The following is a 26,841-nucleotide window of genomic DNA, read 5'->3' as shown; positions in this document are numbered from 1 at the left end:
CTCTTATGTCTCCTGCACTGGCAGGTGGGTTCTTTACCACTAGCACCACCTGGGAAGCCCATAAACATACTACCATTTGGTTAATTGTCTGCTATAATGAACAACTGGATAGTTTCCATATTTTTGCTATAACAACTAGTACTGCTAGAAACATCCTTATACCTGCATGTCACACGTGTTAAGAGTTATTTTAGAACATATATAAAAAAATAGAATTGCTGGGTCATAGGTTGTAGGCATCTTCAATTCTACCCTGTAACAATATTTTTTTTTCAAAGTTATTCTGTATTCTTTTTTTTTAGATTACTTATTTATTTATTTTTGACTGTGCTGGGTCTTTGTCACCGTGCAGCCTTTCTCTAGTTGCAGTGAGCAGGGGCTACTCTCTAGTAGAGGTGTGTGGGCTTCTCATTGTGGTGGCTTCTCATTGCAGAATACGGGTTGTAGGCACACTGGCTTCATTAGTTGTGGCACACGGGCATAGCTGCCCCATGGCCTGTGGAACCTTCCCAGACCAGGGATCGAACCGATGTCCTCTGCAACGGCAGGCAGATTCTTTACCACTGGACCAACCAGGGAAGTCCCTATTCCATATTCTTGAACCATACTTGATCTTATCCAATTTTCCTCTGCCAAGGTGAGGGAGATGCTGGCAAGCAGGCAGCACCATTTCCTCCAGTTCCTGCACTGGATTGATGGTTTGCTTTCTGAGAGCCGATTGAAAGGAGCTCTAGAAGTCAGTCAAAGGCAAGATATTTACCAAAGTTTAGGACATCATTAAAATAATCTGGACGGAGGAGACAAGATGGCACAGTAGAAGGACTTGAGCTCACTGACTCTTATGAAAACACCAAAAATAAGAATTAACTGCTGAACAGTCATCGACCAAAAAAAAGCCAGATTTTCTCTCTTTTGCCAATCTGATGGAATTTCAGATTTGCCAATCTGATGAACGTGAAATCGTATCTCACTGAGGTTTTCATCAGCATTTTCCGTGAAAACTAGTGGGGTTGAGCACCTACCTCAATGTCTGTGGTTTATTGGCCACTCGTTTCTGTTCCTCTTTAGCATCTGCACAAGGGCTTTCTCCATTTTTCTTTTGTCTTTATCATATTGACTTCCCAGCCTTTTTTCTTATGCATGGTATTTAGAGTTGAGATGTCACAAATCTAATTTTGTGTATCTTTATCTTCATTTAACATTATACCATAAGCATCTCATCATCTAAATCTCAGCAAACGTGTTTTTATAAACAGTATTTCCCAATTTTACAAAATATAGTCATGTTTAGATAATACAAAAAGTATAAAAAAGAAAATAAAATCATCCATAATTTGACTATGTAGCAATAACCACCTTTTTGCATCCTGGTATAATCTTTTCTACTATATGTTGCATGTAATGTACATTTTTAAATAAATTAGAATAATTCTCAGAATAGCTTTGTAACCTTCTTTTTTCAAACTTCTATGGTATGAGTATTTTTCCACATCATGAAGTATGGTGTGAACTTAATCTATTTAAAGCATCACTCTTTTTACTGAACTTCTCAGTTTTTCTATCCTGTGTTATAAATAACCTTGTATGAACATTTCCGTGGATAAAACTGGTTGCACTTCATGTTTTTTCTTAAATTCAATTCCAATCAAAGATTATTTTTCAATGATCTTTCCAGTCTTTTTTTTTTTTTGATCATGTCATGCAGCATATGGGATCTTAGTTCCTTGTTCCCTGACCAGGTATTGAACCCTTGCCCCCTACATTGGAAGTGTGGAGTCTTAACTACTGGACCACCATAGAAGTCCCTCCAGAACCATTTTTAAGGATCTTAATAAATCTTGCAAAGTTTCCTTCCCCAAATGCTCTGTCTTCCCCAAACATGAATCTCTTTATGTCCTTTCCGTTCAAAAAGGATGGCTGGCTCCTCCAGTGCCTATTTAGTGTTCAGCACCCTCGGAAACACATTTGCATTGTTTCCTTTGCCACCACTTCCTCCCAGCCATGTTGGTTTATTTCTAAGACACATCTGGACCCTCTTGTTAACACTCCACACCTCTGCTCAGGCAGCGCCTTCCACCTAAAATGCCCCTCAGCTACTCTGCCCTCTGCTGGGCTCCCAAAGCCCATTGTAGACCTTCAGAATAAAAGTTTCCATCTTGAAATGATTGTGACACCACAGGGTTTTGTTTGTTTTTTTTTTAATTTTTTTTTTCACCACAGGTTTTAATAAAGGAAATCAGTATATGTCCTGTGCCAGTTTAAAACCTTTCCATGGAACATAATAAAAAGTTCAGAAATTGACACAAATACACTTGGGAATATGGACGATGGTAATGAGATATTTCAGGTGAGTTGGTAAAAGATAATGATACTGGGGTAACTAGGTAGTTATTTGGAAAAAATTTATGGATTCCTGCCTCACATCTTACACTGAAGGGAATTTATGATGGAACAAAGATTGAAATGTAAAATATGAAACCAAGTAGAAGAAAATAGGGAATTATTTTTATAGTATCAAACTGGAAAAAGTCTTCATAAGAATGACATAGAACCTGGAAACCACAAAGGAAAAGACTCATACATTTAATTATATAGAAAGTAAAAGTTTTCCCATGGTAATAAATAATACATTGGGAAACTATTGATAACTTATATGTAGGGGAGAAAAAAAAAGGATAAACAGTCTACAAATCAATGAGAAAAAAGTTCAACAGAAAGACCAACAGAAAAAAAGGGTGAACAAAATGAACAGAGAATTCATCAGGACAAAACCTACCCCCAAAAAAAGACTCATATAAATATGAAAAATTGCTCAACTTCACTCTTAATCAAAAGAAATGAAAAATAAAAGTGCCTCTCAGTTTTTACCTATCAGATTGGCGAAGATAAAAAAGTCTGATAACACCCTGTGTAGCTCAGGATGTGAGGCAATAATCCGTCTCAGGCTTTAACGGTGGGAGGAAAAACTGGTGCAGCTGCTATGTAGAGCATGTTGCCAATATCCATTAAAACAAAACAAAAACAAATTCATATACTCAGTTACTGGCAATTCCACTTCCAGGAATTTACTTAACAGATAAACGCCCACATATGCAAAATAACCAATGAACAAGTTATAGCTTTATTTATAATAAGATAAGACTGGAAACTACCTAATTGTCCCTAAATAGGGGATTGGCAAGTAAATTACGGCATATCTTTATAAAGTGTTAGTCACTCAGTTGTGTCCGACTCTTCACGACCCCATGGACTGTAGCCCACTGTCCATGGACTTCTCCAGGCAAGAATATTGGAGTCGGTAGCCATTCCCTTCCCCAGGGAATCTTCCCTACCCAGCAATTGAACCTGGATCTCCTGCATTGCAGGCGGATTCTTTACCGTCTGAGTCACCAGGGAAGCCCATATTTTTATGAAGTTGTGTGTTAATTTAAAAAATTAAAGGAGAGTTATATGGGAAAAGAGTCCAAAAAAGAATGGATATAACTTTTTTTTTGCTGTACATCTGAAATTAACACAACATAGTAAATCAATTATACTTAAATATTTTAAAAATAAAACAAAAAATCAGGGTAGACTGAAAACATAGAGCTCAGCAAAAAGAAGCGAGATGTAGAAGTGTTTATAGCAAGTTACCAGTTGTGCAAAACATTTTTACATATACATTTGCTTGTGAATACACTGACCATCTCTGAAAGACTACAGAAGAAAGGCTTAAGAGTGATGATCTCTGAGACTTGCCTGATGGTCCGGTGGTTAAGACTCTGTGCTCCCATTGCATGGAGCATGGGTTCAACCCCTGGTTGGGGAACTAAGATCCCACATGTCACACAGTCAGCAGAAAAATTAATTAATTAATTGTGATGATCTCTGTGAGGGGAACAGGGATTAGAAAGCAGGAGTGGGAAGAGGACTTTCTATGCTCTTTGGTATATTTTTAATATCCTATTTTTAATCAACTAAATTACCACAAAATAAAACTTTTCAATGTTTAGAATCAATTCCAACTCATTCCCACGGTAAACTTCTCAACCTCCTCTCACACCGCATTTGCCCTCCCTCAGTCACAGTGCTTCTCCTTCAGTTTCGGGGACATGCCAGAAACTTCCTGCCTCAGGACACGTTGTAGAAGGCAGTTCCTCTGCTAAGGTTGATGTTCTCTACACTCCTTCAATGCGTTGGCATATTCTTACACTTCTGGTCTTGGGTTCTACGTCATTTCTTCAAAGAGGCCATCTCTGGCACCCTACACAAACAATTAAAAAAACAGTTGAAACAAAATGTCTGTTTCCCTCACTGGGCAGAGAGGGCACCCATTTTAATGGACCACCTCTTCCTTCACCCTCTTTATGACAATACCCTGATTTGTTTTCTTTAGAGCCCTAGTCACTATTTGAAATTACCTTGTTTGTTTTCTCAGTTGTTTACTGTCTCTCTTCACCTCAAGGGTTTAAGTCTCTATGAAAACATGGGTCATGTCTTGTCTTGTTCCTAACTCTCTTTTCAGCAACCGAAACAATAAATAATTGCTGAATGTATTTATGCAGCACAGACTATGGACTTCACAAATAACAACTCTAAAATCACCACAATAACTCAAGGAGGGAGGCTAGTTTATACTCTTTTTAGAGTTAAGGATAATTGAGGCGCGCAGCAGTTGAGTAACTTGCCAAATCGTCAAGACTAGAATCCTAAACACAAGGTTCTTAGCCACAAGGCAACTCTTTTTCGATATGCAAACTGATCGGTGTATTAAACTGACCAAAGGAATGCATGGAAATGTGAATGTAGACATTTTTCCCCTTGTGTCCGGAATCCTCAGATCTACCGCCAAGGGGCGCTCTCGCCCAGTTCTTGACGCCAGTCCTCCAGGCGCGCACTCCCTCTGCGTCTCGGGCTCGCGCGCGCTGCCGCGGCACCGGAAGTGACAGAGCTTGCAAGTTCCCCCGGTCTCTTCAGGGAAACTGAGGCCGGCTCGTTCGGAAGAGAGAGCGCGAGCCGTCAGCCAGGTAGGCCGGCCCCAGTCCGCGGCGCGGAATTTGGCCGCGAAGAGCGCTCGCGTCCGGAAACGACCTGGCCGATGAAGGGGGTATGTGGCCCCCCACGGCTCGCGGGGCTCGCAGGTGAGAGCACCGCCTCCCCCGTGCGTGGCAGGCGCTGTGCCCAATGGGAGCCCTCGCCGTTCTGCTTCCTTGCTACCTAGGCTCATTGATTGGCTACGCCGGGGCGGGCCGCCGGGGCGAGACCCCACCTCCCAGAAAGGTCTAGGGGGCGCCCCTGAGGGAGAGCGGTTGCCTAGCAACGGGGCGGTGGCCAGGCGGGTACCCGGCCTAGCGCGCGGAGGAAGCCGCGAGGCCGCAGCCCACCCACCCGGGGCTCTGGAGAGGTGCAACCCCAGGCCTCTAAGCCCTCCCGGGGGTGCCAAGAAGCCGAACTGGGCCTGTCCCCAGGAAAACGTAGTCTCAGCTGTGGGGGGTCTCGAGCAGGCCTCGACCCTTGTCTCTGACCCGTGGAGAAGCTCGGTGCCTCACCCTCGCCGGGTCTTTGTGCAGGGCGCCGGCGGCCATTGTGTCCGTGCGGGGAATGGAGGACCCGGCAATCCCCCACCGCCACCGCCACGACCAGGGCCTTTGGGGAATTCAAAGAAAGCCAGCGGCGTTTCTGGGGGGTCTCCGGCTTTCAGCCTCCCAGAAAGGACCGGGGATGGCCTTTCCAAAGTCAGACCGCAGATCCAAGGCAGTGTTCCCCTCCCTCTGTTTCTCATCGAAACCTTGAGCCCCATCGAGAAGTCCCTTCAGGATTTCTTCGGAAGCCTCACCCAGGGCTGATACTGAAATAGAAAAAAACAAAAAAACAAACTAAACCTCACACCAGCCACCTCCGAGAGAGTTCTCCTAGCTCCCAGTAGGAGGCGGAGAGCCAAGGGGCGTGCAAGAGCGAGGGGGCTGGGCTCCTGGGTGGCAGGAGGCCGCGGCTGCTGAGCGGCCGCCCTCGATCGGGGCGATGGAGGAGGAAGCAAGCGAGGGGGCCGGTTCTTGAGCTTCGTAATTCCTGTGTCGCCTCCTGAGCTCTCAGTCCGCCGGGTCGCATGATCCCTCCAGCCGGAGCTGCTTTTTTTGCCAGCCGCCGCCGCGAGGCCGGTTGACTTACCGGCATCCCCGCTGCCACCTCCTTTCCCACCTATGATACAAAAGATCTTCCGGGGGCTGCACCTGCCTGCCGTCGCCTGAGACGGATTTGAATGTAGGTGGTGAGGGGGTATGGGGGTGGGGGGCAGACTGCCCATCGGGGTGACTATTTGAGGAAGACATTTCAGAGAAAAGGGGGTGGCTGGGATAAAAGGGGAGGGGAAAAAAAAGGCCGGTGTGATGATTCAGAGCCCACTGGTGCTTTCAAATTGACTTCATTGAAGTACCTGGGAAGCTAGACCCAGATCTTCATAAGAGCGGCAAAGAACCCAGTTCGAGTACCTGGAGTGGGGAATGGGATGTTGTAGGTAAATGGCTTGCATATTCATTTTTTTTCCCCTGAAGCTCTTTCTCTCCCTTCAGAACCTTATCTTGGCTTTGGATCTTGGAAGAGAACCACTAAGCAGAGACCAGACCCAGTGAGTGAGCAGGTGTTTTGGACAATGGACTGGTGGAGCCCATCCTTATTATAAAAATGTCTCAGAGCAACCGGGAGCTGGTGGTTGACTTTCTCTCTTACAAGCTTTCCCAGAAAGGATACAGCTGGAGTCAGTTTAATGATGTGGAAGAGAACAGAACTGAGGCCCCAGAAGGGACAGAATCAGATATGGAAACCCGCAGTGCCATCAATGGCAACCCATCCTGGCACCTGGCAGATAGCCCTGCGGTGAATGGAGCCACTGGCCACAGCAGAAGCTTGGATGCCCGGGAAGTGATCCCCATGGCAGCGGTGAAGCAAGCCCTGAGGGAGGCAGGCGATGAGTTTGAACTGAGGTACCGACGGGCATTCAGCGACCTGACGTCCCAGCTCCACATCACCCCAGGGACAGCTTATCAGAGCTTTGAACAGGTAGTGAATGAACTCTTCCGGGACGGGGTGAACTGGGGTCGCATTGTGGCCTTTTTCTCCTTCGGTGGGGCACTGTGCGTGGAAAGCGTAGACAAGGAGATGCAGGTATTGGTGAGTCGGATCGCAACTTGGATGGCCACTTACCTGAATGACCACCTAGAGCCTTGGATCCAGGAGAACGGCGGCTGGGTAAGAACCACGCCCCTTGTGTATTCCTTTTCCTTGGCTTCTGGTCAAATCCCCAGCAACCTTTCCCCTGTGTCTCTTTTGTGCTGGGTGATTATTATTGTTTGTTAAGGAGACATAACTGGCCTCGTTGTATCACAGAGGTTAACTGTTCTGAAATACAGATGACCTAGTTCTATGAGGACCAGACATCTTCATCTGGTCTTCCTCGTGACCCTACTCTGTCATACTTGTGTTCCAGTTTCTCTGCAGAAGATAACATAGACTGTGTGTTCATTTGGCCCCAAACCTTTGAGAATGCAAAGGTAACAGGTTACCCCTCACCCTGACATAATAGCTCACAACGTTAAGGGGTGATGAGTGGAATGCCTGGAGGAGAGAGTGAGTATCAGTGACCCACCAGCCCCTTTAGTCTTACTCCCTTGAGATGTCAATCCTGTCCTGGGCTTCCCTCCTCCAAATCAAGTTCCCTTTATTTCAGAGTTTGCATGGCCAGGCTTTGCATCCCTCTGGCTTAGATGGCTGAGGATTGTCTGATTTTAGGTTGTAAGCTGTGCCAGTGGGCCAGTTGTGTTTGTGCTATGCCCCATGTTTATTGGCTCTAAAGTATGCAACTTTTCTGTATGGTTGGCCAGTTTGCGGAGCTCTTGCTGTGTCACTCATAAGCGCAGGGACTTTGCACCTCACTGCCTGGGGTTGGTTGGGAAGCTCCAGCTGTTATGCTTGTCACTTTTCTGCCACGGCTCTGGGGCCTCTTCATTCACTGAGCACTATTTGCTGGCAATGCAAGAACCTGGTCTTTGGGGCTCCTTGGGACATTGAGATTTAGTGACAGACTTCAGAAACCAACTGACACAGGGTGAGTCCCAGCCCTGTCACATAACTAGGTGTGTGACCTTGGACAGGCCAGTTTACCTTGAGCCTCAGGTTCTTCCACTAAAAAAATGTGGCCAACCCTCCTTGCCTTGCAGTCCTTGTAAATCTTGGAGCTGATGTGAGCACAGTGACAGGAAGTTTGCTCTAGTAGTTATTGCCAGACCCAGGTACGCTTTCTGAACCCGAGTCATGCCTCATTCCTTTGCCAGGGAAGAGAATTCCCTTGCCCTGATATCACCAAGTCAGGATGAGCTGGTGTGGAGGGACTCTTTACCTGTGGTCACTGTCAGCAGCTTTTGCTCTTCTGCAGTGAACTCAGTTGTATCTCCTCGCTTATCTCCCTGCCTCAGGGAGGTGTAGGGCCTATGAGAGGTATTCATTCTGTCCATCAGAAAATTGAGCAGGCTGTGGAAAATAAGTCATCTATTGAAGGAGCTGAGGTGGAAAGGGCCACGCACCATGGACTCAGGAATGTTAAGAATGCAATTATCCAGAGGCTGGGCCTAGGGTGTGGCAGCCACTTCAGTTTACCACTGAGCAAGGGACCTCCAGGTACACCACCCCCTGTCTTATTTCCCATTTCTTTGCAACTTCATCAACTCTTCCCACTGCCAGTTCTTGTAAAAAGCAGAGTAGAGGTCAGGTGACCGGGGTGGGGCTGGGAAGGTAGAGGTGGAGGGCTTTCTTTGGCTAAGACTAACCCGACTTGAAAGCCTTTCAGTAAATGAACTCCCTGGGGGAATAAATGATTAAATAGTTCCTGTTGGTTTGTGTGATGACCTCTCTTATTCCCTCCTCCTTTGATTCTCTTTAGGGGCAAATATTTGTTTAACTTACTACAGGAGGGACAGGATTCCAGCGTTTCTGACACACCCTCTGAGGCCTAAGTAGAGACTTGGGCCTTTTGCCCCTCACTGTTATCTCTGGCTGGTGGTCCTAATACCATGTGGGTTGTGGCTAACTGTTAACAAAAGGCAATGTGGGAGAGGTTCCTGGCCTGCCAGCCAGTGTCTAAGAGGGCCACCTGGACCAAGAGTTGTTAGTCAGTCACCCAGTGTTGCGTGTGGAAAGAAGTCTTCGACACAGAAACATTGGGCAAGATCATTAGATCACCACTGGATTGACATTCCATCTTCTGCTGTCTCTTTGCCCAAGAGTTATCAGAGCCCATTGGACAGCATACCATATGTTACTTACTCTTGGTGGACAGAGGGGATGTGTGCAGAGGAGCCGGTTATGCCAGAACCATTTCTGGGCATGTTCTTCCCAAGGCCAGGAGGTAGAGAACATGTGACATTGGGATTCTTTGGGTAGAAGGTACCCGCCCACTTCCTCTCAGGGACCATTCTATTTGAGCTGCACACTGGTTCCTGGAGGCTGTGCCTGGGGGATCCAAGAATGTAAGAATTATGGACCATTCCACTCTGGGATATGCTCTAAATTTAGCATCCTTGCAGGAAAGGAAAAGGAAATGAGCTTTTACAGAGTATATCTTATGCATGAGGCATTGTATTAGGTCTTTTACTTATGCAGCCAAAATTCACTGAACATCTTCTATGAGGCAGGCATGTGCTAGGTATTGGCTATAAGCCAGATATGGTACTTTCTCTCATGGAAATGACATGCTATTTCATATATTCCACACAATAACTTTCTAAGGTAGGCAAGTTTATTCTCAGTTTATATGTGAAGCTCCTGGTAGCTTAAATGACTGGCCCCAAGTATTCATCAGCCAGTTAAGTGACTGAGTGAGAATTTACCCCAGGTGGGCGTGACTCCAAAGCCTATAATCTCTTCCCCTCCATATCACATTGTCTTAGGAGTAATAATGTGAGCCAGAGACGCTGTTGGCCAAGCAAAACGTGCCTGTGGAGGTGTTCACTTGAGTCTGTGATGCTGGCCTTGTTCAGGAACTGCAGGAAGAACAGCCCCTGTGTTGGTGGTAGCAGGCTGCCAGAGGCATGTATGTAACGTCTAGATTTTGTCACTGGTAAAACTCAATTCAGTAACAGGATTTTGCCCAGTGAGAGTGGGCTTCTTGTTAATTTTTTGTTAAAACTTCTGGCCCTCCCGGTAGGTAAGAATTGTATGCATAAAGGGAGAAGATGGCCTGCTCCTGGTATGTCTACTTAATTATGGGTGATGCCCCAAGGACTGGAATTCCTCATCTGTATATCCACACCACTGCCTACCTAGAGTCCCCTGGCAAGATGCTGAACCTGTTTGTCTCTCTTGTCCATTCATCTCTTCCACCTGTAAAATGAACTAATGATAGCCACCTGCCATAGCTTGACTCTAGTAAATGATGTAGAACAAAGGCTCTCCTGGGCCTTAATTGTATGGTGGAGGCACTTCTTTTAATGAGTGGGCTACCTGCCTCCAAAAACTGAACTTTGCCCCCAGAGTTTCTCGAGACACAAAGCCAGCCCTTGAGATACTCAGCCAGAATAGTAGAGACTGAATGTTTCTGGGGCTTTCCAATGGGAATGTGGACAGTTAGGTGGTAGGACCCAGGTGGGCCAGGCCATTTTGGGATCACTGTCCCTGGGAAACCCCTTAGCTTAATGGAAACACCATTGTTGAACAGTTTTTGGGGGGGTGGGGGAAGAAAACATCGTTTGGCCTTTCCCCAGGCTGCATGGCTCTGTGGTCTTCTAGTTTCTGTAGGTTTCTTCTTGACTGTTCTGGCTTCATTGGCACTGATGTATGCTTTGCTGAAGCACCTCAGCGACCTTTGCAGATCTCAGCAGCTGTTGGCAATTCTGCGGTTTTCTTGGGGAAACCCCATTAGAAACCCCAAACGTGGAAATTTTTAGTAATCTCATTCAGGTCCCAAAGTGAGGTAGAAGTGTCTCAGGGGCTCCCCCTCAAAACACCCGGTTCTTCTGGAGGTACATTTGAAGTTGCCCTTAAAACTCCATCACCATCACAGGGTTTTCCAGGCTTCCTCGGATTGATTTCCACAGTAGCCCCACAGAGCCCTTCAGCTTCTGGTAGAAAATTACCCCAGGTTTTTTTCAGGGACCTTCAATGGAACCTGCAGGGTTTTCTTGGTTTTTGTGTGGGCTACCGGAAGGTGCAGTTGTTGGTTGTCCCTTCCCCAGCTGGTATCTGTCCTGAGGCTAGAGGTTTGAGCATCCTTCCTGGTTTCTTCCAGTGCCCTCAGCCTTCCATTACAGGGCTTTCTTTCAGCAGCCATGATTTTGTCTGGGTTTACCATGGATAGATTTAGGGGTAATTCCCAGTGAGCTGCTCTTCTGCGGAAACATAATCTCCTACTGCCTTAATTAGCAGGGCTCTGTCCCCACCCCCATCCTCCAACCTAATTCCGTGGAGTCCTCCCCAAGGACTGTCTCTTTTCTTTGAAGGAGTCAGTCTGCTCCTGGATCCGCTTCTCTTCTCTCTCCCCGGCCGACAGTCTGTCTTTCCTGTTCCCAGTTGGCAGATCTGAGTCAGACAGTCCCAATGGGTTTTTTTGTTTAGCCTGGGGACAAGAAGACCCAGGAGACCACGATCTCTGGTTTCAAATATCTGCAGGAAGAGGGGCTAAGCCTTTTTTATTGGTATAGTATAGGAGAATTTGGATAGGTAAATCGCATTGATAGAGCTTAAATTAGTGAAAAGACATTTCTAACACTACCATATCTCTATCAGGTTTAGGAGTTTCCTGAGAGTAGAGTCCATGTCTTGTCAATACTTGTTTAATTGGCATTGAGCAGAGATAGCTCACTAAATTTCTGAAGAAACAGACACTTATCAAACCAGAATAATAGTAATGGGAATTGCCCTTTATTTAATTATTCATGCGTTGATTCAGATAGTATTAATTGAGCTCCTATTGTGTGTCAGGCTGTCCTAGGCACTAGTGGTACAGCATTAAATAAAATTAAGTTTCTGTGTCGGGAGCTCATATTCTAATGGGGAGAAACAGACAACATGTAATTGTGTTGTTTAGTATCTAAGCTGTGTCCAACTCTTTGCGACTCCGTGGACTGTAACCCTCCAGGCTCCTCTGTCAATGGGATTTCCCGGGCAAGAATACTGGAGTGGGTTGCCATTTCCTTCTCCAGGGTGTCTTCCCAACCCAGGGATCCAACCCAGATCCCCTGCATTGGCAGGCAGATTCTTTACTTCTCAGCCACCTGGGAAGCCCCAATTATATACATACGTAACATATATCAATTGATACTAAGTGCTAGGAAGAAAATAAAGTACATTGAAGTACAAGGCATGCCTAGCAAAGGAGATAAGGTTGCAGTTTTAAAAGAGTGCCTAGGGAAGGCATCACTGAAAGGTAATATTTGAGCCAAGACTTGAAGAAGGTAAATTGGTGGTTGATGTGGGTACCTTTAGAGAATGTGTTATAAGCAGAGGGATGGACTCAGAAGGGAGTGTGCTGGCCAGGCTCAGGGATGAAAGAGAAGGCCAGCGCAGCTGGAGAAGATACAGCAAGAGGGAAAGTGGTCAGAGGTGAGAGGGGAGAGTGGGTGGGATTGAGGGGGCAGAGTAGCCAGGGGCCCAATCTCATAGCATATGACAGGCCATGATGAAGACTTCACTTTGGTTGAATGAGAGGCCAGGAAAAGATCAGGAGCAGGGATGAGTTCCACAAGTTCTGAATTCCACAGGGGAGCCCAGCGAAGAGGCTGGTGTAGCAGTCAAGTGAGAAAGAAGAGTGGCTTGAATCAGGAGATAGAGGTGGAAATGGTGAACAGGGACTAAGGAACAAGACCAGACTCACACGGCTTATTGGTGGGTCCGACCACCTTGAAAGCCACATTTCTTAACCACTTAGCAATCATAGAATCAGGTTTAAGTATGCTAGATGTTCTTTGGAGATAGTCTCTTCAAATGTGGTATCCTGAATGGTTCTTCCCTCTAGCACTCTTGCTTCTGAATAATTGCACCGTGTCTGGATTGAGGTCCCAGATCACCTGTGTCTAGCTCTGTGACCTTGGGCCAGCTTCTTGAACTCTCTGAACCTTAGGGCAGGTATTAACTGCTTCACAAAAGATCTAGAGATCTGCCTGAGATGCGTAGAGTCTGGCAGTAGTTGGTATCGTAATTCTGACCATCTTTGCACAGAGCTTGTGTCAGAGACCTGTTCACAGAATCTACAGTATCTGTTCTCCCTTGTTTGGACTCCACAGTGACCTTCTGGCACATCCTCCGGGCAGGCAGGCAGGCAGGCCCCGGCAGTGTTCCTGTCCCGCCAGGAGCTTTGTAGTGCTCTTTTGCCATGTTGGTCAAATGCTGGTCTTTGTTAGGATCCCAGTTCTAGTCTCAAATCTGCCTCAGCTCACTGTCTCACCTTGGCCACATCACTTCTAGGCCTCAGTTTCCCATCTATAAGATGGAGGTTTGAAGTTGAGTCTAGGAATCCTGCTTCTCAGTGGCCCTAGGCCTTGTGGGTTCCACCATTGTGGCATATTTCATGATAGTTATGCTGTAGGATGGCTCTTTCCAGGGATCGAACCCATGGCCCCTGCAGTGGAAGCTCGGGGTCCTAACCCCTGGACCGCCAGTAATCCCCCCACCTTGCCTTTTTGATGCTTATAACCAACAACCCTGGAGGTGAGCAGAAAGGAATCAGGCAGAGAAAGATAAAGTGATCTGCCCATTGGAGGAAGATGCAGGGTTTGGGCTTTCAGATCTAGATTTGACCACTTGTGTGCTGTGTGACCTGGGGCAAGTCTTTTACCTTGTAAATGGCTGTACTAATGGTACCTTGTTCTGAAGATTCAGTGAGTTAATTCCTGTCGTTTGGCTCTGCATAGTGACGGTTAGTATCAGCAGCAACCAGCGGTCACATCCTAGGGTTCCTTCAATCACATCACCTGGCTTCCCATTTATTACACTGATTTTTGTAAATCGTATTTTTGCAGAAAGAAACTGCCTTTGGGACCTTCTGCTATATGGTTTCACCCCTGATGAGACTCAGGCCAAGCCAGAGCTTTAAGACTGGCTCCACGCTACAGGGCTTTTTGGTCAGACTCCAGAGCTCCCCTCGGAACTAGAGGTTTTTTTCTCCCTCTTCAGGAAATGCCATTGCAGTGACTTCCATGGACTGCTTCCTGTCCCAGCCCTGCAGCCGGATTCTTGCTGGCTAGAGTGTGGAAATTGGAAAGTAATATCCCTAAAGGCTCTCCCCACGTACAGACTCCTTTTTTGCCCATGTCTCTCCCTTTCCTCTTGTCAGTTAGTTTCTTTGTTCCCTCCCCTTTGACCCTTCGCCTGTCTTCTCTTCTCATGATCATCCCTTAGAAAATGCATTTCCACTGAGTTCTGTCACACCTTTCCACCCACCCTTGGAGGGGGGTTGTCCAAACTCCTGGATTCTCTCCTGGCTCCACACTGAGTAGCAGTTTTAGTCTTGGACTTACCCGAGAGGGACATGAAACCTGTCACTTGCGGTGCCCTAGGTCATCCATTAACCCTCAGGGGTCCCCACCCCAGCCCTGCACAGGCCTGGGACTCCTCAGAGGTTTGGCACGTAGAAATCCTACCTCCTAGAGACAATTGATAGAGGGTCCAGAGGAGCCTGCCAGCCCCTCCCCGCGGTCACCTTCCAGGAGGAAGCTAAAAGACTGAAAACCTTGTTGGACAATCATCTGAGGAATGGGAGCTAGCCTGGGAGGGAATTGGAACGCACTCAACTATGCCTCAGATCCTTTGTTCCGCTCTTGAAAGGGAAACATTCCCCTCCCTCCTCCCTGGCCACACACACGTGCCTTTGTTCCCCCGAGTCAGGCGGGGCCGGGAACACTGTGTCCTTCCAAGGAGCCTGACTGGCCTCCCCAGAGGCTGGCCTCCTGGTCAGCAGGACTGAGGTTTTTGCTCAGGAACCCCCAGCCTCATGTCCTTTCCATAGAAGAGTCTTTCTGCCAGAGGCTGAGAACTTGCCTACAAATAGCTGCCCAGGGACTTCCCTGGAACTCTTCCACAGGATGCCCGTGTCCGAGGATTATACAGTCCCTCCCTCTTATTCCACTTGGTGATTAATATTATTGTTAATGTTACTATTAATAGCACCTAACATTTATCAAGTGCTTATTCTATGCCAGGCATTGTTCACAATGCTTACATGTATTAACTTATTCCATTTGTAGACAATATTCTGAAGCTGTTACTATTATTATCCCTGTTTTTCAAACGAGGCAACTGAGGTACAGAGATATTAAGCAGCTTATGCAGGGCAGCCTGGTTAGTAAGTGACAAAGCCTATGAGGATAACTTCCAAGCTCCCCCTTTTAAACACTACACTGCATGCACCCCCTTCCCCGACTGTGAATGGTTGTTGGCATTTATCCAGTGCTTACTATGTGGCAGGGCTTTCCCCAGCTTCATTTTTGTGTTACTGTCCAACAACCTCAGCATTACTGGACAATGAGATTTGGGGAGACTCAGCTAGTAAGAAGCAGAGTTAAGATTTGAAACCACATCTGTCTTACTCCAAGCCTGTGTTCTTTATCTCTAAATTATCTTAAAAACCCTGCAAGGTAGGTGGTGTCATCTTCACGGTAGAGTTGAGAAGACTGAGTCTCAGAGAAAAGTGGCATGCTCGGAGCCTCACAGACTAGTACCAGAATGACCCGGGATTCAAACCTGAGGTACTTTGGGCCATGCTGGTGTTCTGCCATCTGAGTCAGGCTGTGTGCAGCGCCCAGCCGTTCCCTCAGCTCCCAGACACACCAGGCAAGGCTCGTTACAGGATGTATTGATCACTTTCTACAAAACCTTAGATAAAACTCTGCACTCATATTTGAAACTTAGCTTAATTTCTTGCTGGTGGTGCAGCACTATGTGAATCAGCTTTCCAGTCTCATCCACACATCTGAGAGAATAGTACCAGCCCTGCAGAGTAAGCAAGGCTCAAATGAGAAAGTGAAACGCAGTGTTCGTCAGTAATAATGACAGATGCTGTGTGTTGAGTGCTTGCTCTGTGCCAGGTGCTATGTTTATGCCCCTGACATAATCATCCTCTTTGGTTCTCATAACTGCTTTGGCGTGAAGATGGAGAATTCAGGGCTTCAAGAGGCTCTATAACATGTCCAAAGTGACACACCTTGGAAGAGGCAGAGCTGGGTCTTGCACTCAGCTGTATCTGATACCAAAGCCTACCCTCAAACCACAGCGTCATTGTTTCTTTGCAGGCCCAGACTGGCTTATTTCACCCCAAGTACCTGGCACAGGGCCTGGGGTTGGGCACAGGCTCGGCCAGGATTTGCTCAATGAACATGAAGGGTTGTTATTATTAGATGCAGGTTAGGCTACAAATGGAGAAGGCAATGTCACCCCACTCCAGTACTCTTGCCTGGAAAATCCGATGGACGGAGGAGCCTGGTAGGTTGCAGTCCATGGGGTCGCTAGGAGTCGGACATGACTGAGCGACTTCACTTTCACTTTTCACTTTTGTGCATTGGAGAAGGAAATGGCAACCCACTCCAGTGTTCTTGCCTGGAGAATCCCAGGGACGGGGGAGCCTTGTGGGCTGCCGTCTATGAGGTCGCACAGAGTTGGACACGACTGAAGTGACTTAGCAGCAGGCTACAAAAATGTCTCTGTCCTTAAGGGAGCAAACTCATTTAAAGCAGTAGGAATAGACTCACAACCCTTGGTGAACGGCTCCAGGCAAACTGTGCCAAATCTGTAGTGCAGACTCCAGAAATGGAAGAGGACAGACCCGCTGGCACATCCCACGGGTACCCGGACCTCTGCCAAACCAGCCCACTTCCACCATCAGCTACTCAGTTGGTGACTGCCCAGTGGCCTCCGCCCTCAGCCTGCATCATCCTGTGCACCTTCTCCCGTGCCAGCTGCACCGCCAGCTCAGACCCTCTTCTGTGCCAATAGTGGAAAGTGTCAGGGAGGAGAAAGTTCACTAGAGGCTTGAATGATAGCTTTCCCAGCAGTAGGGCTTTTTGCGCAGTTCACACCAAGTCCTCAGTTTCCTCATCCATAAAATGAAAGGTAGTAGTCATCCCTTAATGAAGATAGCAATGGTGATCTTTTTTGCTTGGGCTTGCCTGGATCACTCTTCCCCTAGATCTGATCAGGGCTGTCTTAGCATTTAGGTCTCAACTCAAATATCACCTCTCCAGAGACCACCTGTGTTTACCTCCTTACTGTCTGTCTCCTCTTGTAAAACCTAAGCTCCCAGAGTGCAGGAGTTTTGTCTCATGTTTCCTTCATCCCCAGCATCTCGCATAATGCTTGGTGCAAGGGACTCAGCAAATACTTACTGAAGGAGTGAGTGACTCTAGCCCACCTAGCACGGTGCCCGAATACAGTATGCTCAGTTAGGCATCATTACTACCTCTGAGGAAGATGTGGAATGTGAAGGCTTACAGTAGGTGAGAAAATGTGGCAAGAGCAGCCTTGGTAGGTAAGAGCAGTCCAGACAGAGCTGGAGGCTGAGATGTGTAGGAAGCATTTGGGCGACAGTGAGGAGGCAGACTGGCAGAAGAGGGTCTGGGTAAAGGGTCTGGGTAAAGAGGGTCTGGTAAAGCCGGTCAGGGAGAAGGGAATGGTGACTGATGGTGGGGGCCTGTGGACAGAGGGACGGGATAGCTGACATTAGAGGTGGGCCAGTTGGGGAGAGGCCCAGCACCAGAGTGATGCAGCCAGGTCCCTAGTCATCATGGAAGACGATCCCTTGCCAGCCAGGGCTCAGCAGACAGAGCTGCAGGGAGAAAAAAAGCCAGAGGCACCTGCGACCTGTGGATCAGGTAGGCTGTGCTGGTTGTTATTTTGGGGCTCTGGGCCAGGTGCAGATTCAAAGGCTTGATTGAAGCCTTTTGGCAACTCTGGTCTTAGCTGGGTAAACATCACCTGTCTTCTGCCACCTGCGGCAGCAATGCCAGGAAGGTACCCTGGGCAGGCCCAGAGGGGCCCAGCTTTCTTACTGCCCTCATGGCATAAGAAACCCCCCAGGAGAGGCCACTCCTTCCCTGCCCCACAGCTTCCTTTCCAAAGGGCTCAGGTAGCAATAAGGTACCTCCTGTCCAAGAGGCCCCTGTGGTTCCCGCCCCTGGAAGGCAGGGGTGGGGCTTTGGGAGCTGTTGACAGCTGGGCCCAGCTGGGGGGAGGGGTCAGTTTGGGAGCAGGTGCAGATTTCAGGGAGGGCGGGGCCTGAAGGGAAGTAGGGATCTTGGTAGGCTGCAAAATTTCCCTCCCATCCCCCACCCCCCAGTCACAGCTGGCTTCTCCAGGAACCTGACGACCTAGTTACAGTGCTTAGAAATTGTTAGCTTAGCTTGCAGTTCAGAGCTGTGCCAGTCTCTCGTCTCTGAGGCTTCTTGGGTCCAAAAGGTACCCTGGCATTTCCCCGAGGGGCGTCCATGTGCAAGACATGCACCATATCACGTGTGCAGACTTCTTGTCCAAGAGAGGAAAGAACCAGTCAGGCTTCTTCCCTTCTTCCCAGGTGGGCCCACCCCTCCTCAAGCCAGGAAAAAGACTCCCCTGCCCCTTCCTCCCCGCCACCCCTGCTTCTGTCTCTCTCTGAGGGGTTAGTGAGTGGCAAATGAAGGTCACAGACTTCTTCCCTGTAGGTTCGGCAGAGACTCTTGTTGCCCTAGGGATAGCTTGAGCATACCTAACCGTTGCCTCCTTACCTTTCCTCCTTGTGCTGATGTTCAGACCTGATAAAAGAGGGTGAGGAAGAATCTGTTGGGAGCTCTTGGGGCCCCAGCCCTTCTAGGAAGCACCTGGTCTTGGTATTCTTGATGTTTGCCTCTCCTATGCTTCCCTCGGAGAAATTCTATCCCTGTTAAGAGCCAGATTAATCTCTCTCAGCCTTAGTTTTCTCATCTTTAAAGAGGCTAAAATAATGTAGTACTTTTCTTGAAAGACTCTTTTGATCATGAAAATATGTGATAAGATACGTGGAGCACTTAGCATGGAGCCTAGCACGTGTAGTTACTCAGTATGACACCTACTATTACAGCTGTTACTAGCAGATTGCCGTCACAGGTGATCAAGAAGTTGTGATCACAATTGGAGCTACTCTCCAAGAGCAAACTTTTAGGCTAACAGTATGTAGATACGCTTTGAACCAAGAGCTGGGAGATTTTAAGGTTCCTGAAGCTGGGGACTGCAGCTCCTAACCTTGTCCCTCATATCCTCCACGAGGGCCCCTAGTCATGCTGTACACTACGGGGGTTCGGCCAGTGTTGCTGACTGGGCATCTGGTAATGGGGCTTATTTTTTTCGATCTTTGCCAAGTACCTCCAGAAAGGCAGGGATCTCATCCTCTGCTTTATTTACTGCTCTGTCCCTGGATCCTGCCACAGAACCTGAAACATAGAAGACAGGCATCTGTTGACTGAGGCAAGACTTAATGAGTTGAATATTTAAAGAGCATAGGAGCATGCCTAGCACATAGTAAGTGCCTGACTTGCATCTGAATGATTAAACAATGTTGTGGGGACTCTGGCATTTTCCAGGGTGGCCTCACTCCTTGTTTGCTGTGTGGTTGTAAGCCTGTTGCCTCATCTGCTAGAAAAAGATAACACCCACCCTGCCTTGCTGTCGTGCTAGCTGAGAGGCCCAAGGAGATGATAGATGAAAAAGCACTTTGAGAACTATAAATGTTTGGTCTTGTTGCTGCTCCTTCCTTGACTGGGGTCAAACCATAACTGTCATTCATTCATTCATTCAACCACCAAGCACTTTTTGGGTGGAAGCAATATCCTAGCTCTTTGGCTTATCTAATTTCATGAATTTGGACAAATTACTTCTCTAAGCTCGGACATCTATAAAATGGCATTAATAATCATTTCACAGGATTGTTGGGAGAAAGACTAAGCCAAGCACTCTGAGCTTATTGAGGGTGGAAACTACATCCCATTCACTGCCATCAGCTACTACCAGGCTGAGTGTTTAGTGTCCAAGTTGATGAACATTCATAATGATGAACAGTGTATGTAAAGTGCCCTGGCACAGAGTTTGGTATGGAGTAAAAGCTCCCCAAATTCAGGGTCTTTCCTTTTCCTCTTACTGTGAAGTTTGGTCATTCCTTGTTACAGACTTGGTTGCCTTTTGCAGTCTAATTACCCAGCAAGACCAGACCTCTGAGTAATACTCTAATGGGAAGGCGAAATGACTACTAACTCCTCACCTCTGGATGTCCTCAGCCGCCTTGGCCAGACTGCTGAGTGGGAACTCTGACTGGCCAGGATCAGTGCTGCTTAAATATAAAACTGGAAGGCACCAGTGGACCTCACCCCACGCTCACCTCTGATTCAAAACAAGAACAACCACCCCTTGTTCTACCCACTCCCTGTCTGCTACTCAGTGAGAAAAAATTTCCCTTTGCTCACAACACCCACATTCATATGGAACCCTAGGGATTACCATATCAAGGAAGTCCCCAGGGAGTCACTGAGAAATGGCCCTTCGGGGCAGGGTCCCCTGGGACTGGGTCCAGCAGCAGGTGCAGGCAGGAGGCCCCAGGCTGGTGGCTAAGTGATGAAACTGAGAGACAAGTAGGGCCAGACAAGAAGTCAGCCCAGAGGAAACTGCCTGCCTGTCCATGCAGGTGTCCAGGCACCTGGGAGCAGTTTCTGGCTCTGATTTAGTGGTGGAAGATAGGGTTCCACATTAGTACCTCAAGCTTCAGTATGGAGAGCCCATACAACTCCAGAGCAAAGTCTACACTTGGTCCCCAGGTCAGTGTCCTTTGAACCCTTCTCAAACCCCTTCAAGGTGAAAGAAGTGCTTCCGCTGGGCATCACAGCACCTCCTGCTGGAAGATCTTCAGGAACGATGGAATGGTAACCAGTGGCCTTTGCTATGTTTGGGGCCCTGTCTGTGCTGGGGGCTTTTGAAGAGAGTGAGATCATTTCATTATCGGAAGTATGGGCTCTGAAGTGGGACAGAGCTGAGTTTGAATCTGGGTTCTTCACATACCAGCTGTTTGATCTTTGACTCATTCTTCTTTCTGAACCTCAGTTCCCCTGTCTCAACAATGGAGACGATAATACCTGATTTGTAGGGTTTTTGTAGGATGAAATGAGATCATACATGTCGAGCTTGGCACAGATGTTATAGTAATTTTAATAATGAAAAAGTGAAAATCACTTAGTAGTGTCTGACTCTTTGCGACCCCATGGACTATAGCCCTCCAGGCGCCTCTGTCTGTGGAATTCTCTAGGCTAGAATACTGGAGTGAATAGCCATTCCCTTCTCCAGGGGATCTTCCCAACCCAGTGATCAAACCCAGGTCTCCTGCATTGCAGGCAGTTTCTTTACCATCTGAGCCACCAGGGAAGCCCAATTATAATAATAGCTAACATTTACAGAGCACTTATCCTTAAGTGTTTCATATGTACTTATTGAATTCTCAAACAATACCATTGAAGTAGGCATTCTTACTATAATTCTCATTTTACAGAGGAGAAAAGTGAGACATAGGGGAAGTTAAGGGGTTTGTAGAAAGATGCTAGGTTGGTAAGTGGTGAAGTGGAGATTGGAACTTCCGTCTGGCTCCAGAGCCCACAGTGTTCTACTTCTGGATAAAGAGGGCCTCATCGGTGTTGCTGCTGTTACTCTTGTATCCAGCATTGTAGCTGTCTGTGGTTTTTGGTCCATCTGCTGAATTCTGAACTCAGTGAAGGCAAGAAACTCATCTTAATCACCTTGTATCCCCAGAGACCCAACATAGTACTCATTAATATTTGCCTAATGGCTGGGAATATTCCCTTTCATCATTAATCAATCAGTAGCTCTTTATCGACCATTTCCTGTATGCTAGATTTGAGCTAAATCCTGGGAGGAATGCAAAGTACAATTCTGGCCTCTGTAAACCTAATCTGGAAGATTGGGTGTGTGGGGGTGGGGAGAGCATTCCACAGCACTGTGTCATTGGGCAGAAACTTCCACACAGGAGGCAGAAACAATACAGGTGGCTTGGCGATGCTGTTTTCCAAGCTGGGATTCCCACCCCTCCCTGACTGGGCCACTCCCTCCATCTGCGGAACAAGGTGACACAGATTCTTTGCTTCTGCCCCAGTGCTGAAACTGCTCCTTCTCTTTGCTCCTCTTGAGGTGGATCAGGCAACCAATTCATGGGAGCCTAGAATGACAGGGGAATCAGATATCGGAGCTTAAGAATACCTTAAAAAATCACTTCTTCCCAAACACTGCAGGCAGAAAGATCTTTTGGAAACCAAATTCAGATCTTGTCACATTCTTGCTTACAACCCTCCACCCACTTGGAATAAAACCCAGAGTCCTTACTGAGGCCTTCCTAAGGCCTCACTTTTCCCTCTCTGCACTCCTAGCTTAGGGACTCCTGCTCTTCCAGGCTTACCTGTCCCTGCCGGAGGGTCTTTGTAGTCTGTTCCATCTGCCTGGAGTGCTCTGCCCTTGGTGTTTGCCTTGCTGGTACTTTCAGTTGACTCAGTTCACAGTTCACCCCCTCTGAGCGGTTCTCTTTGACCTTTGATCTAAAGTAGCCAAGCTTTTGTACCACTTAATTACTCTCTAGTCTTTTGCCTTCTTGTATTTTTATCACAGCACCAACCTCTGAAATTTTCTTTTTGTTTACTTGATTTTTTGTCACCCTTCTACTAGAATATAAGCCCCATGATTACAATGACTTTAGTTTGGTCATCATTTTATCTCTAGTACCTAGAACTGTTCCTTATAGGTAGTAAGCATTCAGTGAATGATTTTGGAATGAATGATTGAGCAAATGAACAAACCCAAGACATTTTTTTTTTTCAAGACATTGTTTTTATTTTATACATGAGAAAACTGAGTTAGCCCAGAGAAAAGCTAGTAAGAATTGTGAGGTTCTTTCAAGTTAACCTTCTGAATGCTCACTAAGTGCGAAGCACTCTACTTAGTGATCCATGCATTATTTTTGTCACTCATCTGTGCCATAATAAAAGTGTTTGGGATGTTGTTTTTGTGTACCATTGTAGCATTTAAAAGAGAAATGGACCAAGTCCTATTTTATCAGAACCTTACTCTGTTTTACAAAAAGTTGGAAACTTAGTTGGCAACTTAGAAAATATATATGATCAAAGGATGAAGTAGTGAGTGGAGCCAAGGGAAAGGTGTAGATAAGATGAGGCCGGGACTAGGCTTAGTTCACAGAAGCAGATACCACTGAGTCCTTGAAACTGAGCAAAGTTTTTCTATCATTCTTTATGATTGGTAAGTAAGTTATGCACAGACTTGTGAAAACGATGGTATATTTTAAAAATCCAGTCATGTGCATAACCTTGGGATCATCCCAGACTCCATGTGATAGTCTGGGGTTTGTTGGCTCCCTCACTCCTGGGCTAAGGCGATGTGATGATCTCTTCCGCTTCCTTCACCAAAGGGGCCTGGCCAGCAGGAAGGAGCCTGGACCCAACCCTCTCTGGACCCAGCCAGCTTTGTTTCAAAGAGAGGCTTTTCCCCAGATTTATTAATTGTGATATCACCATTTGAAGAGCCAGTTCTGCCCTTGAAGTACTTCCAGTTGAATTAGAAAAGATGTTATGAACATCTTTTCTTGAGAAAACCAACAATAAATGCTAAACGCAAAATAAGAGCAATACGTCACAGAAAAGCTGAGTTTTGTGCTGGGACTTACTGCAGAGACAGGGAAAAAAGGGGCTGGTGCTCCACATGACCTCAGTTGTGCAGACTGGGATGGACTCTTAAGGAGGGAGAGACCCATAGGAGTGGCAGTCTGTTTTGGAGTGTGTCTGGAAGGGTCACTTATTAGGTAATAAAGACAGAAAGGTCAGCTGAAGCCAGACTTGTAGGAGAGTCTGAGGCCCTCCTCAGCAGTCCTGGTATCCCAATATATGAGTTATTGCCAGGTGTGGATGCCCATCCTGGCCACCTGTTGGTCCACTGGTTCCCAGGTAGCAATGCCAGCATCTGGTTTGAGAGCCAGGACCTGATAGCACAGGAATGAGTGTGGGGTCCTTGTCAGTGTAGCCCTTGGCCGTTGTAGGTGCATTCATTCATTTGTTGATTCAGCAGATGTTTGTTGAGCACCAGTATATGCCAGACGTGTGCTAAGGGCCAGGGATGCTGTGATGAATAGGACAGTCAAGGACACTGCTTTCACAGAACTATTATATTAGCTGGGAAGCCAGCTGCCCCAAGAAACAAATAAGATGATTTCAGATGAAAATGAGACTGAGTAATGCAGTCTCAGGGAATCTAGGGAAGCAACATTAGATGAGGAGGTCAGGAAGGCCTCTCTGAGAAGGTGACTTTTGACCGGAGTGTAGATGAAGGAGAAAGCCAGCCTGAGAAGATCTGAAGCGAAGATTGTGCAAACAGAAAATCAAGGCAGGTTAAACTCGGCTCGTCCAGGCTTTGGGCCCACATATATGTTCGGCTCTCACACTGGTGGGCCCAGTGTGGGCATTGCTTTCCCTTTGTGGTATTGGTATTTCACTCTGACCCGAAGGGAATAATGGCGACCACCATTTACTGAGCACCTTTTCCCAATCAGGCACTCTGTGTCCATTGTCTTGTTTATTCTCCTACCCGGCCTGTGTGATGAGTGGGCTCTTAGCCCCTGTTTCTTTTCCATGAGGAAGTTGAGGTTGAGAGAGATGAAGTTCCATGCCCAGGGTCCTGCAGCTTGGACATGGTGGAACCTGGGTTCAGTTCCAGCATGGTCTGGCTCCAAACCCAGGCTTCTTTCTAGGGCTCCACCCTCGAATAAGTGAAGCATTGTTAGTTTGGGATGTGCAGAAAGCTGCTGGGCAAAAGTAGAGTTAGGGCAGTATCTCGGCATGATGGTCTTGAAGGACACCTACTATCCTGTCACCTGCGAGGACTCTTTTTGCTCAACTGCAGGAAGATGCCTCCAGAGCCTGGGGTTACTGTTGGCCTTTGCCAGAGGCATGTTCGGGCTTAGCCAGCTGAGTAGCCTCCAGTTTCCTGCTTTTACCATCTCAGCTGCTGGTCAGGAGGTTTGGGAAGGTGACATCATCTAGCTGAATCAGCTGCTGCTTCTAGACACATTAACGGGAACTGAAAGTCATTGCCTCTTCCTTCCCACTCCGCAAGTCTCTTCAGAACAAGACTGGGGTACAGACATTCCACCTGTCTGCAGGGTGTTAGCTGAAACAGTGCTCCCCGCTTTTAAAGAGTTGAAAGGTGCATTTTCTCGGACAAAAGTGTCCTCAAGGCTTCTCAAGCTAAAGGAACTGTGCCCTCGAGGTGTAGGATTCACAGGGGGGCCCCTCTCCTCCACCTTCATTTAGCCCTGTGACTTTGACAGGAACTCCTGACCCTTCTTGTCTCCTTTGCCCAAGTCCAAGGCTCAGGTCCAGTGCTGTAGGATGGGCAGACAAATGTTATTTGTGGACTTTGACCTTAAGGCATTTAACATCAGCTCAAGGGGACAAAAGACAGCTGATATTTTAGAGCAGAGCATCCACCACACTATGATCTATTGGATATCTTCCATTGACCCAGTGACTGAAAAGGAAGAAAATAGAGAAAAAGAAAAATAATAAAAAGATGGCTCAGTGGCAGGTGAGTAGGACAATACGCTTACTTGTTCTGTGACTTTGCCTCTCTCAGCTCCACTGTTCTCATGTGTAAAATGGAAGTCACCAGGGTATGTGACTCCTTTGATCTTTGGAATATCGCACAACACAGGTACAGCGCTCAGCAGTGCACTCAGCACCCAGGGAGGACTCAGTGAATGGTAGCTCTGTAGACATGTCCTCTAAAGAAGGCCATTGAGCAAGTTTGGGATCTGGGCTTTGGAGTCTGGCTAGGCTAGGATGGATGCTAGCTGGAAGCAGATGGCTGTAGAATCTTGACAGGTGACTTTACCTCTTAGCGCCTCTGTTTACTTCTCTGTAAAACTTGGGTACTGCTAGAACCTGCTTCACTAAGCCTGTTGAGGGGGTTAATGAGGTGCTTTATTCATAAGGGAGACTGCTGAGGAGGGCCCCAGCATGTGCTGTCACTGGTTCTCATTTGGCAGGAGAACTTAGCCTGATTAAAGGCCGGCAATGGGAGGTGAGAGGGCAGAGCTCTTGCTCATTGCCTCTCCCACCTGGACAGCTCTACAGCCACCTCCCTGCTTCTGCCCTTGTGTCCCCCCGCCCCATCTGTTATGCAGATAGCCACCACGATCCTTCTAAAGTAGAGATCAGATCTTGTCATTCTTCAGTTCACAACCCTCCATTCTGAACCGATGAGTGACTTCATTCATGAGAATAAAAACCACCATGTATATAGTGCAGGGCCAGTCCCCTGGACACATTCCTAACCAGAAGTAGCTCTTTCCCAGCTCCGGTGTCCCAGTGTGTATGTGCATGTGTGCAGGCGCCCGTAGATGACACAGCGGTGATGCTCTGCACCCAGGACATTTCCTAATAGGGAAGGACATTGACCACTGCCTCGGGGTACCAGAGGTCATCTTGGCTGAGAAAACGAAGGACACTTAGGCCTTCCTCCCTTCTGAATCTGAGTCATTTCCTGAAAGATGTTGGTCATTCATTCATTTGTTCATTAATAACTATTTTTGAGTGGCTGCCATGTGTTAGGCATTGAGTAATAGGTTAGGCATATGGTATTAAACAAACCAAAGTCCCTGTATTCACTATATGAGCAAGAGTGGGAGCATGAGGCCAGTGAGAAGCCGGGCAGGTGATGAGGGTGGTTTGTACGAGGTGGAGGCGTGGTCAGAGTGGTGAGCTGTGGTCAATGTGTCAGTATGATTTGAAAGTCAGGTTCGCTGGGTCTGCCAATGATTGGATAAGG

The 26,841-nt window shown here is 47.2% G+C and overlaps 1 protein-coding gene across 5 annotated transcripts in view; it reads left to right on the top strand.

The window, feature by feature from the left end:
* Window positions 1–4,891: 4,891 nt before the first annotated feature.
* Window positions 4,892–26,841, top strand: part of BCL2L1 (BCL2 like 1) — a 50,561-nt gene continuing 28,611 nt past the window's right edge. The window contains exons 1-2 of one of the 5 annotated variants that reach the window (XM_043480485.1): window positions 4,892–5,006; window positions 6,549–7,224. In XM_043480485.1, coding sequence (XP_043336420.1) covers window positions 6,661–7,224 — 564 coding nt within the window. In that variant the 5' untranslated portion in view covers window positions 4,892–5,006; window positions 6,549–6,660. Of the gene's footprint in view, window positions 5,121–5,317; window positions 6,241–6,530; window positions 7,225–26,841 lie in introns of those variants that run through there. The other 4 variants (XM_043480483.1, XM_043480486.1, XM_043480481.1 and 1 more) reach the window with 4 other exon arrangements.

Source organism: Cervus canadensis, chromosome 10 (genome assembly GCF_019320065.1).
Source record: "Cervus canadensis isolate Bull #8, Minnesota chromosome 10, ASM1932006v1, whole genome shotgun sequence".
In the NCBI taxonomy this organism is placed as follows: Eukaryota; Metazoa; Chordata; class Mammalia; order Artiodactyla; family Cervidae; genus Cervus; species Cervus canadensis.
The sequence above is the reverse complement of the archived record's forward strand: the minus strand, read 5'-3'. Positions and strand labels throughout refer to the sequence as shown.